Source organism: Erinaceus europaeus, chromosome 11 (assembly GCF_950295315.1).
Source record: "Erinaceus europaeus chromosome 11, mEriEur2.1, whole genome shotgun sequence".
NCBI classification, from domain to species: Eukaryota; Metazoa; Chordata; class Mammalia; order Eulipotyphla; family Erinaceidae; genus Erinaceus; species Erinaceus europaeus.
In genome coordinates, this window is record NC_080172.1 from 19,233,618 (window position 1) to 19,249,489 (window position 15,872).

General features: G+C 34.0%; 1 protein-coding gene across 1 annotated transcript in view; it reads right to left on the bottom strand.

Moving 5' to 3' along the window:
- LOC103120922 (multiple C2 and transmembrane domain-containing protein 1) overlaps nucleotides 1-15,872 on the bottom strand; it is a 355,114-nt gene that overhangs the window by 77,260 nt on the left and 261,982 nt on the right. The window contains exon 6 of the mRNA XM_060201181.1: nucleotides 9,548-9,586. Within this exon, the coding sequence (XP_060057164.1) occupies nucleotides 9,548-9,586 (39 nt within the window). The remainder of the gene's footprint in view (nucleotides 1-9,547; nucleotides 9,587-15,872) is intronic.

The window sequence follows — 15,872 nt, forward strand, 5'->3', positions numbered from 1 at the left end:
CATTCTTTAAATTTTAATTTCTCTTTGTACCGTGTCTCTAAGTGAATCATTGTAAAATATAAGAACGAGGTACCTTAGGATGTGCAAGAATTAAGGGAATGTAAATTGAGAACTAGAATTAATACAGAGAATATCTGATCAATGCACCTGTGCTGTTCCAGGAAATATAATGAAACTAGTTGCATGCTCCCAAGTTACTTCAGCTAGGTAGTATGACCAGCGTCAGAGGTCATCAGGGAAAAAAAGTCTTGAACCATGTGCAAGGACTTGCATTCAAAAACCCGTTTGCCACCTGCTTCAGTGAAGTAGTAAAGCAGTGCTACAGGTTTCTCTCTTTCTCTTTCCCTGCCTGTCAACTTCTTGCTGTCTTATCAAATAGGAAGGGAAGAAGGAAGGAAGGAAGGAAGGAAGGAAGGAAGGAAGGAAGGAAGGAAGGAAGGAAGGAAGGAAGAAAGGAAGGAAAGAAGGGAAGGAAAGAAGGGAAGGAAAGAAGGGGAGAGGGAGGAGAAAGGGAAGGAGAAGGGGAAGGAGAGAGAGGGGAGAGGAAGAAATAAGGAAGGAGGACATCACACTACCAAAGTTTCCCACAGTGTGGTAGGGCCTAGACGTGAACCTGGGTTGCATGTATGACAAAGCTGGCAGCCTCCCAGGTGAGTTACTGTACCAGTGCTAATAGAAAAGGACATTAAAAATATAGCAGCAAGCAATGTCAAAGGACATGAAATATGGTGAGGGTGTGTATAATACAGCAAATCCTAACAAAGGGATGTTTCTACTCATGACCACAGAATGTGAGCTCAGATCTAGAGGGGTGTAGAGGTCATACAGGCTCCTAAGCTAATTATGGGCCCCAGATCACATCAAATTGATGGGGTTTACAGTAATATTTATACCCCTTTCCCATACTGGGGAGCTACTCTCTTCCCTGATCCAGCTTTCTGGTCCTTTTCCCAGCCAGGACATCATCTCTCCAGACAATAATTAGGATTCACCTGCATATCAGATTTCAGGCTCAGGCAAAAAACAAAAAAACAAACAAACAAAAAAACCACTAGTATAGATACAGGCCCTTTGAAATATAACTAAAATATGCCTACTAGCTATCTACAAAATGAAGGAGCCCCCAACGCTTCACCTGCACTATTCCAGCCTTTAGGTCCATGATTGTCCAACAATTTGTTTGGCTTTGTATGTTAACTCTCTTTTCAGCCACCAGGTTCCAGATGCTAGCAGGATGTGACCAGACTTCCCTGGACAGACAACCCCACCAATGTCCCTTAGAGCTCTGTTTTCCCAGAGCCCTTCCCCACTAGGGAAAGAGAAAGACAGGCTGTGAGTATGGATCGACCTGTCAACATCCATGTTCAGCGGGGAAGCAATTACAGAAGCCAGACCTTCCACCTTCTGCATCCCACAATGATCTTGGGTCCATACTCCCAGAGGGCTAAAGAATAGGAAAGCTATCAGGGGAGGGATTGGTATATGGATGTCTGGTGGTGGGAACTGTGTGAAGCTGTACCCTTCTTATCCTATGGGTTTGTCAATGTTTCCATTTTATAAATAAAAAAATTTAAAAAATTATATATATATATATATGCATTTGATAACACTGAAACACAAACCTCAGATGAAATCATTGCAACCCTTTTTGATGCTATACTACTGTTGAATTCAAAGAAACTTATTCTAGATTTAAATAAGATACATGTCCTCTCTTTCACATTGTCAAATTTCTTCTTACTTTGCCCAGTTATTTTCTTCTCCCCCTCCCCCACCCACCAGTTAATTTCTAGTTAATGCATGTTTAGCAACATGTGGAAAAATTTCAAAGTAATATTAAAAAGATTTTTTTTCTCTTGGACTTTGTGAAAACTATGGTTATGGTAACCATAGAGGGTCAAAGGAACTCTGTTGGTGGGTGTGATAAATTGTACACACATATACACAGGTGTGAAACTATATGCCTTAAAAGTCTAAATCCTGTAGGCCAATGCCTAATTACCAAATTCTTTCAATGATTCAAGTTTCTAGAAAAATAATTTTCTCACAGTCAATAAAACATGATCTACAACAGAAATTAGTGGTATCTTAAATAAAAATCTATTATATTAACTTAAATACATGCAAAAGTTTCAGCTTCAGATAGAAGATAATCACAACAACTAAGATGATACATAGCATTAAAAGTATTATTGATCATTTAAAGTCTAGATTATCGCCAGTAACTGTACTAAAATATCATCAGTTCCTTATTTAAATTCTTAAGAGGAACACAGAAATTACTGACCTAGTTATGTGGCTGTTATGAAAAGAGCAAAAAAGATTGAGGGAGGGTTCAATTATCAAGATTTAAAACTCAGGATTCACTATTAAAATTTGAGAAATAAAACTATTAGACAAGTTTGGGTCCACTGAATTTCCTAGGGTATGGTTTTCACATCATGCTTAAATATTGTCATTATTCAACAATTAAAATGTGTATTTCTTTTTATATTCTATAGTCGTGTAAATTTATATCTTTATTTCAAATGAAACAACTTAATTTTCTTTTGCATTCTCATGCCATTTTTTTGCACTTAATGAATATACAGTTCACAACAAACTAGCCAAGGCCTTACTTTAATTAGAATTATTAGTGATAATAAAAACAATAGGAGGGAGTCGGGCGGTAGCGCAGCGGGTTAAGCACACGTGGCACTAAGTTCAAGGACCAGTGTAAGGATCCCGGTTCGAGCCCCTGGCTCCCCACCTGCAGGGGAGTCGCTTCACAGACAGTGAAGCAGGTGTGCAGGTGTCTATCTTTCTCTTCTCCTGTCTTCCTTGCCTCTCTCCATTCCTCTCTGTCCTAACAACAATGACATCAATAACAACAATAATAACTAAAACAATAAAAAACAAGGCAACAAAAGGGAAAATAAATTTAAAAATATAAATAGAAAAAAAATAAGAACAATAGAAAAAACACCTGGCATTACAATCGTGGTTGTTAACAAGTGTGCATTTAAAAAAATAAAATAAAGGGTAAGACAGAATAAACTCATACATTCCAGAGATTTGTCTTAAATCTCAATTGAAGAAACTTGTTACATTCCAATCTCTGTTGAGACAAGAGTCTGCAGTGAGGAAAGATTTTTAAAGTGCTAAGATTAGCTTCCCAGGAGTTAGCATAGTGGCTAGAGATCACCTGACATGGCTGTGTGAAGTCATAAGTTTCATCACTCAACAATCATTTATGCCAGAGTGATGATCTATTTCCCGTCCTCATAAATAAATCTTTCATGTGATTTAAATAAAACTATTAAGTTACATCAAGAGTAAACAGAAGAGACACTAAATTGATAAAGTAAAATTATTAAATTATTCTTGAATATTCATGAATAATGAATTAAACTTTTTCTACTGAAATATAAAATTTATTAAAATAATAAGATCCCTGGTAATCTTTTTAAACTTTACTTTTTGCGTACAAGAGCTGCATATACTAATCTCAATAATAAATGTTTAGTAGGACTTTAAAACAGCCAGATTTTGTATTTTTAAAAAATCTAGAAGCTATACTTTTCCTTATGAGAAATAAGACTAAAATCCATGTCATTTTTCTCTGGCAAATAAATATGATGTGCTTGTAAGCTTTACAAATACTTCATAGATATCTTAAAGGACTTTGCTACCAGATGAAGAAAGATTAGCATTAAAATTGTACTTAAAATGATACTTTTTAATTCGTCATAATGAGAATGGCTGATAGATACCATGCAGACTATTAGAATTCACCAACTCTTCCTTAGTCAAACCATTTACAAGGGGTTTTTAATAGTGAAGTCAGAGTCAAAAATGTTAAAATAAAGTAGTGTGCCTGATTATATAGCATTATCTAAAAATATTTTTATTTATCATTATTTTTATAGCACAGACAGAAATGGAGAGGGAAGGAGACAGAGAAACACCTGGAGCACTGCTTCTCTGCTCCTCACTGCAGGTGGGATACGGGAGCTTGAACCTTGGTCCTTGTGTAGGGTAACGTGCTTTCTACTGAAAGTGCCACCTTCCAACCCTGGCATGTTTTTATAGACACAAAAATTCCTTTTATCAATACTTCTTTGTCATCAAAAAGTAAGCAAGCAAATAAATGCATAAGTAATCAGTACACAGACTTTTCTAGTAAGACTGTTAATCAAAGCTGTGGTTCTCAGATGTGGTCATCTCCATCAGGAACATCACAAACTGTCTTGTGAGCCTCTACAGGACCTTGCCCTCAATGTAGAATAATAGTAGGTACAGTCCCACTCTCTGAAGGGAGGCTGTTAAGCTGGCTAAGCCTATTAATAGGTGATTTAGAATAGGGCCAGGCCTTAAATAGAAACTCATGATGAAATCCCATTTTGCAAATTACTCAAATTTGTATCTATATCGTTGATATTCATTAAAAACATAAAGATGACTCTCTCTGCAACTTCAACTGTCCTTTAAAATAGTGAAGAGAAAAAATTCAGTGCCCCAGAGGATGTCATAGAACTGAAGAAGGGCTTTGCTTTGGTTTTTATTTTTCTAAACATGTTATCTTAAAACACACACACACACACACACACACACACACACACACACACTGTTATGTGTACATTTATGGAATTGTATGTAGAAATGCATTCACAGATGTAATTGCTATCAACTAAGGTTTCAAAAGCAGAGTTCACACAAAATTATAATTTACTTTTATTGTGAACATTTAGGGTACTTTAAAATGCAACACACTTGATCTATGTGTGTGTGTGTGTTTAAACACATACACTTATCTTGATAGGTACATCAGAGAGAGACACAAACATATACACATATTTGTATGAACTAAGAACCAACTCCTAGCTCAATCAGTTTTTTGAAGCCAAGTTATATTAATGCCTTCCATTTGATTTGTCCAGAAAAGGTCTTGGAAAAACAGTCATCACAATTGGTCATTAGCTTTGTGAATACCAACCCATGACCACACAATAAAACATCTTAATACTAGTATACAGCCCTCATGGAATCCATCTTCTGCTTGAGATTACATTTTGTCCTTTCACTTCGTGCCACCTCATCCAGATTTGATCCCCAAAGGAACTGCAACATTTTAAAAATTCAACAAGAGTGGTCAAATAAATGTAATGCTATTGCTACTGCAAATCCCTGTAGTTATGAATTATAATACATAAAAATGTATGACATTTTATACCTATAGGGAAATATTGTCAAAACAGCAAGAAAAATCATCTCAATGTAAAATGTAATTATGGCTCCTTGTATTTTGTGGAGATAATCAAATATTTACTGGCATTATGCTAATATCTCTTTTAAAACAAGTTTATTATACGTTTTAGGATTTCAGTTAATTGAGGTCAAAATACAGTCCTCAGTAATAGAATGTTCATACTATTTACCCTTTGTTCATTGCTATACTTTGTAAATCTAATTATGAAATTGACTTTATAGCATTCCTAAATAACACAGATTCAGGTACATTATAGTAGCAAAATAAGGGTTTTAAAGAGATTTTTATATTTATTTCAAAATCAAATACACACACACACACACACATACACACACACACACACATATATATATTCCTTATAAGTTGAAGTGAAACACCAAAGAAAACATATTTTGACTCTTTTAAAGACTCTTTCAGTCTTTGAGAGTCCATGGTCAATAAATTTATCATTTAAACAATTGCCTATTTATTGTGAGGGTCATGAGATTTGTGTAAAAAGAATGTTATAATTGTTAATGACTTAATTCTCACTATGTGTGACTGATTGTATGAGATACTAAAAAATGTGTTAATCTGTTTCTCTATCGTTTCTTAAATTAAAGCACTTAGAGGTTTTCACTGATGCATTTTTAACATGCCATCCAAGGTGTCAAGTTTAACTACACCCTGCAGATTTGCAGACTTGAAAGTGTTTTCTAGTTTAAATTAACAATATCCATGCCAAAAGTCTTATTAAAACCGCTTAATTCAACCAGTGAATTAAGTGTTTCATAGTTCATTAAAATTATGCAAAGTGATTATAATGAAATATTTATAAAAAGATGTATTATTTAAAAATAAGCCATCAAGTAGCAGAAGCTATGCTAATAAGACATCATCACACAGACTATATTATAATATTCAAAGGATGAAATCTTCCAAGAAATCATTATTATGAACTATTGTTAAGAATAGGAATTGAAATGTGTATATCTCTACATTATCACAATGGTTACTTCTCATGTAATTTAAGTGATGCACTGAAAGCACAAAAAAGTATCTTATTATCCTACCTATTGATAAACTCACTCATTCTTCTACATATAGGCATATGCACACACACACACACACACACACACACACACACACACAGACACACACCACACAATGTAAAGTTATTGCTACTTACTATTTGAAAAAGGCAATTACTTCAATATTACTTGTTTTTTTGTTCATTTTTGACTTGATCCCCCCCCCAAATTCACAAAGGACACATGTATCTCTCCTGAGCTCATGAAACTTTCTGGTTGAATACTTTAACCTTAGAATAAATTGTCAATGATAAAATTCTTCTAAAGAATAAAAATATTGCAACACAGCATGTCCATTCCCTTGTCAACATGTATTCTGTCACATAAGTATAGCCCCTTGACTGGAATAATTATCCAGTTACCCACATTTAGGGAAACATTCTTCTTTATTTATTTTTTTTGTTTTTAGAAACAGAGAAGCAGACAGAGTGATAGAGAGTGAGTGAAAGAGATGTGGTTAAAACTGGGTCAGGCACATGACAAAGTAGCACACTATCCAAGTGAACTATTTTGTTGGACTTATCTCTTTCTGTATTTAAAATGATATTTTTCTCTAACAAGTTAATATGAGGCAGAATTTAAAATATGCAGGACAGAAACTGATTGTGGAAAAGCAGGAAGTGTATTTTAAAAGAAAATACTGTTATCCCCAGATGAGATGCTACAGAATTCACAATATATACTGGTTTACATAGCATTTAAACACATGTTTTATACATTGTTTTGCTTTTGGAGGTAAGTTTAGGTGTATTATTTTTTTTTTCAAATTGCTATTAGATAGTAACACATTTGTTCCAGATATTAATAATACATAGGTGTGATTCTGAAAGATATTACAATTTCCTTGTCATTAGGTTGAAAATTCAACTCTTGATTTTAGTGTAAATGCAACTCCACATTATGCAAGTGCCACAAATAATAAGGTTTTTGCAGAAAGAATCTATGATAGGCAAGGCAAAACAATAAGCAGACATTTGAGGAATGAGAAAGCCACTAAGCTGATGTCCTTTATACAGGGAGATGTGCATAATAAGACAAATTAATAATGCCCTTTTAGTTTCTCCCCTTCCATGGTTACATAACCTTTGGAAAAACAAAGAGAAAAATTAATCATCTCACATTTTATATTGACCATTCTTGCTTTCAGACATTTATCTTCCATATCCCTGTTACAAAAAGCACCTCAGTCTTGTAAATCAAGAGTCCCAAGAAGAGGATGACTGTGTATAAATGAATTCACCTTTGGCATTGAACACTGTTATATCAAATAGGAGATGATTATTATTAAAATATAATAAGAATAAATCATGTCCCCTTTCCCACAGAATAGTTTTATGGGAAAGACTGAAACTATTATGCTAAAAAACAGTAGCATATTAGAGCACAAAATGACACAATATAGGCACTTAACCCTTCTTAATTTCTCAGGAAGCACAGTTACTTAAATACTACCTTATCTCTGTAATCCCACAGAGGAGATATATATATATATATATATATATATATATATAATATAATATATATGTATATTTCTGTAATGAATAAATAATTTTATTTCTACTAAATAATAATAAATACCATATAATATATAATATCCTGCTTGAGCATTAGATATGGATAACAACTTTCATTTTAAATTATTTATTTTGGAGACAGAATTTGATAAGGAAAGGGTGACAGAGAGGGAGAAGGAGAGGAAGGAGAAAGAAGAGAGAGATATCTACAACACTGCTTCACTGTTTATGAAGCTTCCCCTTATAGGTGGGCATCAAGGCTTGAACCTGAGTCCTTGCATACTGTAATACACACATTCTACTGGGCACATCATTGTCCAGCCTCAACTACATACTAAGAGAAAAAAAATTCTACGTATTAATTGTTTGTGATATTTTTTCACAAATATCACAGAATAATCTAGACACAGTTTGAAGACCGTGAAATTACATGAATTTAAAATATACACATGTTTACATAACATCAATTTTAAAGTACAGCAACAAAAAATTAATTTGAATAAGAACAGTGCAAGCATTTATTTTAAACTAGAAACTTTATTTTGGTCAGTAAAAACCACAATAAACACTAAGAATTAGCAGCAACATTCACTAATAAATGGTTTTCATTTTATTAGAATAATAATAGTGATTATTAATGTAGCCCTGGCCTTTTTTGTGAATCAAACTCTCATTTGGTCCTTAATCTTATATGAATTAAGAAGAAACCGTACTGTAAGAAATATTTGTTAAGGCAATTTAAAACATCACTGTGACTAAGAAACACTTCAATATAAATATTTTCTTAATTCACAATAACACGAATGATAAAATTAAAGAAAACTTAGTAGCATGATCAAATTGGAATGGAAGGAAAAAAAGATTGCCATATTTCAGGGTCTAAAAAAATCAAACACCAGCAAATAAAATGCCTTTGATTTGTTCTAAGGTGTATTCATATAAAAGCTTAGTTTCATCTGTATATTCTCTCTGTCTATGGGTGGTATCACCACTGAATGAATTAGAAGCTTATTTTTTTTACCTTGTATATTTTACAAATTAGAAGGGCCAGAGCTTAATAAATTATAGGGAACATAAAATTTTCTCATTCCAAGAACCATTTCTTTCCTTTTCTTTCCTCCTTCCCTCTTTCGGCTTATGATGGTGCGGGGGATGAATCTGGGACTTCAGAGTCTCAGGCATGAGAGTCTCTTTGCATAACCACTATGCTATCTACCCCCTTGAACCATTTATTTCTTGAAGTGAGAAGAGACAATGAATGAAATTTATTCTAACATACTCCAAAGGTGTAGTGATATTAAGACTCTTAGTTCAGAAGAGTCCAGACTCAGTTTTCAGTGAACAGCTAGCTCCCCCACCCCAAATTCATGGATTTTTATCTTCTCTGGAATTGTTCATATTCTAGCTTCATCAATTTATTCTCATTTTGGATTAAAGACATTTTCTAGACCCTGTAGTACATATGACAGACACTAGATGCTGAGAATGATGCTGAGAAGTGACCAGGAAGATTAGCAAGAGAATGATTTAAGTGCAGCTGATCAGTAGCATTTCTATTCACTTAAAGAAGCATCACATTGCTTGAAAGTTTATGGAAAAAATAATAACTGAAGAATGACAAGATTTTGTGTCAAAGAGGTATGAAAGAAATTTGGAAAAGAAGCTGAAAGTTCTTCTCAACCAGAACAGTTGGAAGATTACATGCTAAGAATTACCTTACTTGATCTTTTCCAATTCTTCCTCATTAGCATTGTCTGTAAATGAAATAAAGCATTTCATTATGTTATGACTTATGTCAGCAGAGGGCAGCCAACTGTTTATAGAGGAAGCTTAACACTTAAACAGCAAACAGTTTACAATGACAACTATGCAAGACAAAAACTGTTTTTCACATATGTAAAATCAAGAAGCACCTTAAACATTCAAGCAGTCTTTCTGGTGAGAGTTCACTTTCTTTATTCTTGTGCACAATGAAATGGGAAAGTACATTTGAAATAGAATGGAAAAATCTTCATACTTGAATTATTGATAAGAAAGAAAGCACTGAGTTTTGTGGTTGTCCATTGCTCCATTTGCTGGTAGAGGTTGAAGATGTACCGTAACTACCAGACATCCAGTAACTTTTCCTATCAAACACAGTTTCTTGCTTTGGTGAAAACTCAGGTGTCTGCTTCCAGGCAATCTCTAATTATTACATGAAGATATACAGATGTTTTCAAGTGAGAAAAATGTGTTTTGATGGCTGTCAATGGATCTTCCAGCTAAATGTTTAGCTCATGATACAGCCTTTATATTACTACATGTGTGTGTCCAATAGCTAATCATGGCCACAAGTTTTAACTGAGACTGTGGAGGTTTTAATGAGCGTTGGAGATCATTAGTTTGTGTTAAGTAAGATTTTAACCTCCTTTCCAGTTTTAAAATTCTCTCAATGGAGGAATCGGAGAAGGGTGGAGGGAAGGAGGGCTTTCAAGTCCTGGTACGACATGATGGACAACATGATGTGGTGAGAGTGTTTTGTAGACACCTGTCTTGGTGAGATGAGAAATTGTATCCATGTACCAACAACTTTACTGTAAACCATTAATCTCCAAATAAAAAAAAGGAAAAAATTCGTGATGAACAAGAAGTACTGACTTCCTAAATAATCCCTTTATCCTTTTTTAGCTTTATCATGACCTTTAAGGCAGATGGATCAGAAAATTGGGGATACTTGGGGCAAATCTACAGTTTCTGTAAATGTTTGTGATATTTTTACGTTAAGAAAGTGCACTGGTAGCTTTAAGAACCATAGTTCCATCAGAAGACATTACAAAGCAGGAGAATTTCAGAAACTACTCATAAATTACAATAATTGAAAGAAGAAAATAGTTTAATTGTGACTAAGTGTTTCAGAAAATTTGGGCCTAAATCTTTAGCTTAAGTAAAAGTTTGGCCTTAACTAAGACAATGAAATTATGTAGAGGTTCTAGGGAAGAAAAAAAAGAAAATTATAAAATTATCACAGATAGGATATAATTCTTTTCTGTAGTGAATTTATAGATTACATTCTTTTTCTGTATATAACGTGTCAAATGTTGATCAAAATGTTGAAGACTTGTAAGGCAATACAGTTTAGTATTTTGCAGGCTCATGGCTATTCTTCTGATTCAAAACCCTGCATTATAATTGACCTTCTGTATGTAAAGTGAGCTATATACAAAGTGAGATATGCTTTCTGTCTCTCAAAAATCAGTCTTCCAAGAAGGCTAACTGGTACTAATTTTCATAAGGAGAAATTGATACAAATAAAATGTCAGTAATTTTCTTCAGCACAAATATGAAAACTTTAACAGTTTTAAGAAACAACAGATTATTTTCCTGATTTAGTACCTAGAATTCTCTGTTCAGAGCCAGTAGTTCTAACTTATATGAAAAATCCTTTTTCTTGAAAAAAGACGAATACTTTAATAGTAGATCTGAGTATTCCTTACACAAGTTATCTTTTTGTTTTTTGGTGGTTGGATTAAGGTAGATTAAAAAAAAACCCAAACTCAACTGAAAAGTTTTGAAAACCTAATTTAACAGACGTGTTATTAATCGGTTACCTTTACTATCAGTGAAGTAGGTTAGAGAAGATTGTTCAGAGAATACTAAAGACAGGAGATGAAACAAATTATAGAAAAATCAGATTTACTTTCTGCCCTATGATCATAACTTTAGCTGAGAAACATATGAATTTGGTTTTGAAAGTTTCATTAATTATTTAATACATATACTAATTTGATATATTTTAGTACAATTCAAAAAATTTTTGACATGCAACCTTCCTTGAAGTCAGTGAAAGAAATAAGCAGCATGAAAATACAACCTGTGATATAGCTATAGAATCAGTTAAAAGATTCCATCTCAGGGGCCAGGCAGTGCCACACATTACAGTGCACAAGGACCCAGGTTCAAGCCCCTGGTCCCCATCTGCAGGGGAAAAGATTAATGAGTGGTGAAACAGAGCTGCAGATGTCTTTCTTTGTCTTTTTCCCTCTCACCTCTAAATTTTTCTGTGTCTCTATCTAATCAATAAAGAAGTAAAATATATATTTAAAAAGAGTACATCTCAAAATTCAATTTTTTCTTTTACTTTTTGCTATAGTGATTTTGAGACAATTATATATTAATATTAAAATTAATATAAAAGCTAGATAGTACAGTACATATACCTTATAAAGTATAAAATACAAAATATATATTAATTTTTATTGGTGAACATTATATAAAATTCTAGTTATGGTGCAATTTAGAAAATTCTTAAATTAATCAATATTAACATATTTTATAATAAGCATCAATTCATATGTTTCTTAGAATTTTCTATGCCTTAGCTTCAGCCAAGCAATTTGTGATTCTAGGCTATGTAAGAGAGTATGTAACACAAGTTAACTCACTTTTATGTCACAAATTCTCCAATGAAGAAAGCTGTGGATTGAACTCTGCTAGAAAAAGAGCCAGAAAGAACTCAAACACACAATCAAACCAAAATACCAATAGAGGACACAACATGTATGTACCATACACTTATGCAGGTTCAGAAGCAGGACATGCACTCAAAACAGAAGTGATGGATATGTCATGTGATTCAGCAACATGCTGGCATGAAGATTTTGATTTCTTGTACACACAATGCTGGGAACTTTAAAAATATATATATACAAATATATATAGAGAGATAGATATTGATATAGATATATAGATATTTGTTCTTGGATTTTTTTAATGGCTAACTGTTGAATTTGATAAAAACTTTAATGTAGGCAACTATGAAATACCTTTGCTATCACTCAGGCTATGTTTAAATTGCTGTAATTGTGCAGTACATGCTTAGAGGTTCTAGTAAATTCACTAAGTTCATAGATTTTTCAAATCGTTCTTATTCCTACTGTTTCCTGAATTGGCAATCCACATGAGGAAAAACAATGCTAGCTATATTATTCTTATTTCCACTGAACATGTAGTTAATGTTAACAGTGAATATAAGAACTCACAAGATAAATTAGACATCTTAGCGGTTTTGATACTACATACTCTATTCTGTACATTCAGTTTTCCTACTTCTGATAGCAATTTCATAACATTAATGATGTATTCCCTCTTTGGCTATTACAATTTGTTTGTCAATGATTTTTGAACACATCTCTTCCATTCTCCAATTTAATGGAGATACGAAATACGTATCAAAGTTTTATACCATAGGTGCACAAATAAACATGGTGTTTGAACAAAAATCTTAAGTCTCCAAAGCTTAAAATAGATTATTTCTAAGCTAATAGACAAAAGAAACACAAGTTTCATAATTCTGTTGCATTAAGTCCAAGGCAAAATCATCTTGGATTCCCTTCCCCTACATCAATTTGAATATGATATATAATTGTGATGTATTTAATAACTGATTTCTGGTTCATTACATTCTGAGTTTGATTTCTCTAAATAATATTTATTACTGAGGGATCGGGATGCATTGGATCGACCTTCTCGTGGTGCATGCCGTGAGTACCCATTTATTGGGGAAACTGACGATCCTTCCTAGCCGACTGAATCCACATGGATCCCAGTCACTTTCAAAGCCAGCAACAAGCAGACATCAGGCTCAACCTGACGCTGTTGACTGGCTACGGAAGAAGGGCAAACACTAGAAGAAGACTGAGGGACCAGTAATAGTGCACCTGGCAGAGCACACACGTTACAGTGCCTGCCATCTACAGGGGGGAAAGCTTCACAAGTAGTGAAGCAGTGCTGCGGGTCTCTCTCTCCCCACTTTCCCCTCATTTTTTTCTGTCTTTTATAAAAAATAAATTAAAAAAAGACTTATTCCTGAATATTTTTTAAAATGTCATTTTCTCTGAAGCAATACTTTATGTATCTACACATACAATTAAATTTCATTTAGAGCTACACTGAATATGTTTTGAGGCTAGAAACTTCAAGTCCATTGTAGTAAATATATTTAGCCATATTGTACATGATGCAAAATGAAAACAATACAGCGGTGCACTTAGAATGCAACTGCCATCACCACAGATGCTGAGAAAAGCAAAAAGGCTAGATTTTCAAGCAGTTGTCATTAATACATAAGTTGTATTAATGATAAACTGTAGGAAAATACAAAAAGAAATCAAGAAGTTATTTAATATTGCTAGTAACAACCTCAGGGATCTGAGTATTAAGTTAAGAAGAACATCTTTGAATATGGGATGATCTTACTCTCAGGCAGAAGTTGAAAAACAAGATCAGAAGAGAAAACACAAGTAGAACCTGAACTGGAATTGGTGCATTGCACCAAAGTAAAAGACTCTGGGGTGGGTGGATGGGAGAATACAGGTCCAAGAAGGATGACAGAGGAATTAGTGGGGGTTGTATTGTTATATGGAAAACTGAGAAATGTTATGCATGTACAAACTATTGTATTTACTTTTGAATGTAAAACATGAATTCCTCAATAAAGAAATTAAAAAAAGAACATCCTTAAAATACCTGCCCCTAGATCTTGAACACATTTTCAAAACCATAATGAGATTTGCCTATGACCCCTTTAACAACCATTAGATACAGAAAGCTTGACTAGGCTTTTGAGAGGAGTCATCATAAGAAAACTAAGAAGAAGCAATGTTTTAAATACACAGATAATATGACTTAAATCCAGAATGACAGGACAGATGATGGAAGAGGCGAAGTGCATATAAATATCAAAAAAGTCTGAGAAGAGCTTAGTATGTCTGGTAGAGATTAAAAGTAAGGGAAGTATATTTCAGTAATTGTAACCCTCTTACCCTATGGTCCTGTCAATACTTCCATTTTATAAATAAAAAAGGGGGGGAGGGAAGTATGTTACTTGTTGGAAAGCCTTCAAATTCTTCAGAGCATTTTTAATGTATTTAAGTGGAGAAGTAACCACAGGGCATTTGAATACTTAAAAGGACAGAGAAGAAATTATATAACCTGGATTAGTAGAGGATCAATAAGAGGTTTTCAAAAGTAGATGCAATGCAAATTATTCTCTTCAGGGTTTTGAAACCTAACAATGAATGTTACTTAACTGTGTTTTTGAAAATTTAATAAATTAGTCATACAATTATAACAAAGAGAAAGAAACGCAAATGTTTGTATGTTCATTAGAAATTTTCCTTACGTAAAACATATACTTGGAAACCTAGATTTAAATTTAGGACATCAGATTAACTGGTATAATATGATAAATAAACAGAGGGGAAAGGGAATGACACCGCAGCACAAAACTGTCCTCTAGGGTGTTTGGTGCCAGACTGAAACTTCGATCTGACATATTACTATAAAGTAAAGGAGGCTCCCTCCCACTGAGCTATCTTGCTGGTCCAGTACTGTGGACCTTCAGTGGGCTACACATGAGGAATCTCTTATCTTCTCTTCCCACCAGAACTTGATTCTTCTGGGATTTGTTCAAATCCCAAGAAGCCAAAAGAACCACACTGGTTGTTGTTGTTATTATTACTATTACTGTTATTTTCTTTTTTATGTTCTTTTTAAATAATTATCTTTATTTATTTATTGGATAGAGACAGTCAGAAATTGAGAGGGAAAGGGATGATAGACAATGAGAGGGACAGAGAGACATCTACAGCACAGCTTAACCACTTGTGAAGGTTTCCCCATGCAGGTGGGGACCTGGGACTCGAACCTGGGTCCTTGTGCACTGTAATATGTGCGCTCAACCAGGTGTGCCAACCCCCGGCCCCTATTATTATTTTCACGCTTGACTCCTTGGGTGTGACCAAGATGAAGATGGTTCACCAAGCCAAAGTGGTTTGGGCAAAAGCTACCATTGTGTATTTTCTGAGATACGGAGCCTAGCCGGTGTCACCCCCTGCTTCTCTGTGGAAGAAAAGTCAGGGGCAAGTGACACTAGTGTAGAAGATACTATTTTTCAGTTGCTGCAGTAGAATAAATCCAGTGTTATTTGTGACTCTGAAGGGGAAGGACATGTGAATGAAGGATGTGAACGAAACATGTGACAGTAAAGAATTTCTTCTTAAA